At 50.3% G+C, this 5,000-nt stretch overlaps 1 protein-coding gene across 30 annotated transcripts in view; it reads right to left on the reverse strand.

The window, feature by feature from the left end:
- Window positions 1-5,000, reverse strand: part of Glut1 (Glucose transporter 1) — a 531,577-nt gene that overhangs the window by 141,492 nt on the left and 385,085 nt on the right. For 20 of the 30 annotated variants that reach the window (XR_015192049.1, XM_086549100.1, XM_086549094.1 and 17 more), the window contains one exon: window positions 297-530. The exons of 2 other annotated variants lie outside the window; for them this stretch is intronic. Coding sequence is in view for 27 of the 28 variants with exons in the window: in XM_086549100.1 (XP_086405226.1) it covers window positions 297-530 (234 nt within the window). In the remaining variant the exon portion in view is untranslated. The remainder of the gene's footprint in view (window positions 1-296; window positions 531-5,000) is intronic. 8 more of the 30 variants (XM_086549139.1, XM_086549117.1, XM_086549110.1 and 5 more) reach the window with 1 other exon arrangement.

Consider the following 5,000-nt stretch of genomic DNA (forward strand, 5'->3'; position numbering starts at 1 on the left):
TCTAGCAACTTGACTGAGAATTCAGCCTCGGAATCCTTACAAAAGAAAGCGTGGCATTCCACTGTTAAATACTAATCACAGAGGATGATTAATTAATAACACGACTCACATTAGAACCTATGAGCTACGCTACTTGGAATGGTGGGTACGATGACGGTGATGACGGTGATTTCGATTAGTGAGGACTGCCATGGTGCAATGAGATGACGACGGTGCAATGGTGAGTGATGCCCGGGAGAGGACTGGGGCGTCGGGCCCGCCTCGGCCCTCGACTCTCACCTGGGGCGCGGACCTACCTGATGGCGAGGAGGGCGGCACTGGTGTCGGCGTGCTGGTGACACTGGATCTCATCGATCTTGGCGTTCAGGTTCAGGCTCATGATCGACACTTGCTTCTGCAAGCTGCCAAAAGGCGCGTTACTGAGGGCGGCCCAAGGGGGGGTGTCGTCGCGGTGGTGGTCGCTCACCCTCCACCGCCCGCACCCTACATTATACTCACTCATACTGTCACGCTGCCTCTCCAATCTACAGCTAAAAATAAAATAAAGTAAGAAATTGAAATAAAATTGCATCGCTGTCGGCGGGGTACGATAAGCGTGTCCTGTCGAGCTGTGGACATTGAGCGGGCGTGACCAGTGAGGGAGATAGCCGAGTGTGAGCCCTCCGCGACCCTTCGCCCAGCCCTCCCTCGCCCGCACTACACGGCCCCGCGCCAGCGCCTGCCGAAGGCGCGGCCCGGCGGCGACGGCTCTTGGTCCGGGCCTGTGTGGCTTGTCCCTTGGCCGCTCCAGGTGGCTCCAGGTGGCTCCGTACCTGGTCACCCTCGGCTCTCCCGTGGCCCCCCTCCCCCTCCCCCCTCCCCCTCGCCCCCAGCGGTCCTGACTCACCCGCTCACTCATCACACGCCGTTCATGCAACATGTGCCCGCCTCTACTCCACGCTCCTGCAGCGGTCACCTGGTGGGGGCGAGGGCAGGGTGAGGGGAGAGTGGGGAGGTGGGGGTGGGGGTGGGGTTAGGGGCTACATGCGATCCTGAAAGGCCTGGGGCGGAAAGGAGGAGGGGGAGCTAAGGGGTCCTAGGGGTAGGGGTGGAGGGGGTGGGGCTAAGCAAGGGAGGCCAGGAAACACAAAAGGAAACATGCAAAGGTCGTGTCTGGACCTCTCGCCATTCACTTGTAGGAGAAGAAAAATGATGTTTGTCTGTTATTCAGCACTTGGTCGCTACATGGAGTCCCTGAGGTGTCACAATAACGCCCGGAAGAAGAAACTCACCCCCCCTCCCCCCACACACACAAAAAGTGTTTGCTAAATGTTTAGACCCGCGTGTCAGTGTTGTGAGTGTATGGGGACGGATACGGGTGTGGTTGCTTGGGATAAAAAAAAAGTAGGAAAAATAAGTATATATGCACATATGTGTTCGAGAGACAGAGGAAGTGAAAGAGAAAGAGAAAGAGAAAGAGAAAGAAAGAGAGAGAGAGAAAAGAAATAGATAGCGAGATACAGACAAATTCACCTCACTCCGTATATGGGGGATTCATGGTGAAAGAAAGAATATGTTTAGCGTGACATCAGAGATCCAGAAAAAAAGACAAAAAGACAAATTCCAAAGTAAAGTTTTCTTTGTTTCATAAAACTGACAACGACAATAAAATGACAGAAGGTGTAGGAAGTGTCAAACCTCGCGGTGAAGAGAGAGAAAAAACTAGAAAAAGACGAGGCAGAAGATAAAACAGGATAATAATAATGAAACATGATAATGATAATGTTAACAATATCATGACATTAAAAATAAGAAGAAATATCACTAACAATAATAAAAAATAATAAAAACAAGTTCGTCTTTTTTATTATCAAATAATCATAATAAAAAAAAACTAATGATAAGACGAAGATGATGAAGAAAATAAGACAGAAGAAGAAGGAGAGGGAGGAGGAGGAGGAGGAGATGAAGTAGAATGAGAAGAAGAGGAAGAGGAAGAAATGGAGGAGGAAGAATATGATTGAAGAGAATGGAGAGGAAGAAGTTGAAGAAGAAGACGGAAAAGAAGGAAGAGGAGAAAGAGAAGTGGAGAAGTAGAAGATGAGGAGGAGGAGGCAGTAGAAAGGAGAAATGGATAAAGTTGAAGAAAGAGAGGAGCGCAAGACGGCAGAAGGGAGCCTCTGGGGCGACGAGAGGCAGCCGGAGTGCGTGGCGATAAACACTGAAGAAGAGTGTGTCGCGAGGAGACCGTGGGAGCAATCGTAGCCGAGCCATAATGAAGACAACCGCTTGGAGTGGTTTGAGTGGAAAAGTTGGACAAAAATCAGGACGTGGGTGCTGTTAGCACAGCAGTGCCTTGTGTGGGTGGGTGAGAAGAGTGTGGATGTTGCTCTGTTGGAGGGGGGAGGGGAGGGGGAAGGGACGGGGGGAAAGGCGGAATCTTTATATGATTGGATTCGAGAAGCATGTGCAAATCGTTCGTGTTTGTTTCGGCGTGGAAGATATGATGTCGGCAGGAAGTGAGTCACAATGGATCAGGTGAGATGCGAGAGGACCTGAGCATCTAATCCTAAGGGTTTACAATGAAGGGCTGGCAGAGAGATCTTTTGACGTTGAAGTCGGAGGCCAGGCTGGGTGAAGGAGGGGGGAGGGAGGAGGGGGAAGGAAGGAGGGGGAATGGAGGAGGGGGAAGGGAGGAGGAGGAGGAGGGGGGGGGGAGGAAAGCTGTCTGAGACTCCTCCTTTGAGCTGAGGCTGATGTCATTCGTCAGCAGCGGCAGCGGCGATGTCAGAAGCGCTACTTATCAGGATCAAGCCCGTAGACCGGACTTGAGGAGATGATGGACAGTGGATGACAGGTTGAGCTGCTATCGATCTCTCGGGTGGGGTGGGGATGGGGTTAACATGGTGACTCTTAGAGGGGTATGTGGCTGAGTTGCAGAGGGGGCGCGGAGGGAGGGAGGGAGGGAGGGAGGGAGGGAGGGAGAGAGAGGGGAGACGCTAAGGGTAAGTTGGAATCTCCCGCGCCAAAACAAGGCGGCACGAGGTAAGGAGAGAGGCGGGTAGGGGGGGGGGAGCGTCTAACTACCTGTTACTTCAGCTGGAGGAGGGCACGGAGACAATGAGGTCGAGCAGGTGGATCAGGAAAATTCAGGACTGCCCAATCTTGGGAGGAGATACAGATCTGTTCCACATAATCTGTTGTTTGAGTTATACCTTGGTTCCAACCTGAGAATGAGACATTGATCTGGTCTTGCTGTTCTTCCAAAGAGCCGCGCGAACTGGGAACAATAGTCTAGGAATGGAAGTAAATGCTGGAATGATGAAAGTGCAAATGTTCGGGGCACAGCAGGATGTCACAGTCTAGGAATAGGGCAGCATTTGGTTAAAGGCCTTCGGGTGATAGTCTGTGACTTGGTTCAGTCTACGGACCCCAATGAGTGGTGACCGAGAAGCTCATGCCGACCGACTGAAAGTACGGGGAAAAGCCGAGAACGTAGCCTGACACAGTCGAATGGTAGGGGCGCCGAGCCTGGCTCACCCCGTAGACGCTCCCGTGGTTATCGACTGTGGAAACCACACTGTTACCGCCTTAAAGACGGGTGGTCGAGGAGTAGGAACGTGTTGCTTGACGGCCCCGGACCATAAGAGACTACACCCGCCCCGCCATACCTGCAAGTTCTCCTCAGTAGCTTTTCTCAGTCACATCGCGCCACTGAAGGAGCCTTCCTCGCTTGGATTCCTCAAGAGGACCAAACAGCCCACAGAAGGACTCAAAGGTTTTAAGAAGGCGTCGTAGGGGGGTTTGAACCGCAAAACGTCTCACTCAAGGAAGTACGGCACAGGTCACTAGGGGGAAGGTCGCCCAAAATGAAGATATCCCAGACAGCTGGAGAGACTCGTGAAATCAAGAGGATAAAACCGAGAAATTCAAGCGCCTTACAAGAGATTCCAAGATCCAAAGCCCCAGACTCGCAGGTACCGGACCGGATCAAGAGGTCTCACGCACTAACCGGGGAGCCAGCAGTACCAGGCGAAGAGGGGCTTCCAGGCCTACCATTCAGCTAATATGAAGTACCCAGGGCTCCAGGTAGGGCATTCGCTGGCTAACGAATCATAGCATCAATTATATTCGACTTGCAGGGACACACATCATGGCTACCTCCCTTGTTCCTACCACAGAGAAAGTCACACAAGAACGATTTTATTCAAAACAAGTTCAGGACGATAAAGTCTAACGCAAAATATGCAGTAGAAAACCGTTATTTGTTCAGGACGTGTAAGTAAGGCCGCTGTTGGTGAGATATTATCCTCAGTGACAGTACTGGAGGCACACCGTGGCTGGCAGGAAAGAGGGATGAGAGAGCTAAGATCCTACAGTACCTTAAAAATCACCGTGTAAAAGCTTTTGAGCTTTAGACAGGCACTTTATTATCTATATCTTACATATGACGGAAATTTATCGTTACATAAAATATTTAAGGCTGGTGACACTACGAAAATGCCGCAGGAGTAGAGTAGGGGGGGATCAAAGGGTGGGAGGGGGGAGAAGGATAGAGCCGAGGTCTCGCACAGCAAATATAAATAATGAATAAATAAATAAATATACAGAAAATGAACAGATACGAATACAAAATAAATAAATAAATAAATAAAAAGGCAGTTATAGGCTTTCAGCTAATCCGTCATCGTAAACCATACAGTCGTCTGTGTCAGGATTCTTTGTTTCATTCTAATGGCACACGGTGGGAGGAGGTGTCATCTACAGTAACGGGGATGAAGAAAGGCGGCTCCAGTATGACAGACGAAAACATGTATCAAGGTGAGTAATAGCAGACAGGGACATCATGTAACAAAGACAAAGGCACAATACACAGAGGATTTGAGATCTAGAAATAATATCAACACAAATGAAACTCGGAACAAAACACACTTAGAACGAACGAATGGCCGACATAGGACAAATGCTTAGGACGAGGGGCCTGGGGTGAAGACAAGACTACATTTGGAACACACAAGTCT

Source organism: Penaeus japonicus, unplaced genomic scaffold, assembly GCF_977035675.1.
Source record: "Penaeus japonicus unplaced genomic scaffold, GWHDUDI00000001_assembly GWHDUDI00000002, whole genome shotgun sequence".
NCBI classification, from domain to species: Eukaryota; Metazoa; Arthropoda; class Malacostraca; order Decapoda; family Penaeidae; genus Penaeus; species Penaeus japonicus.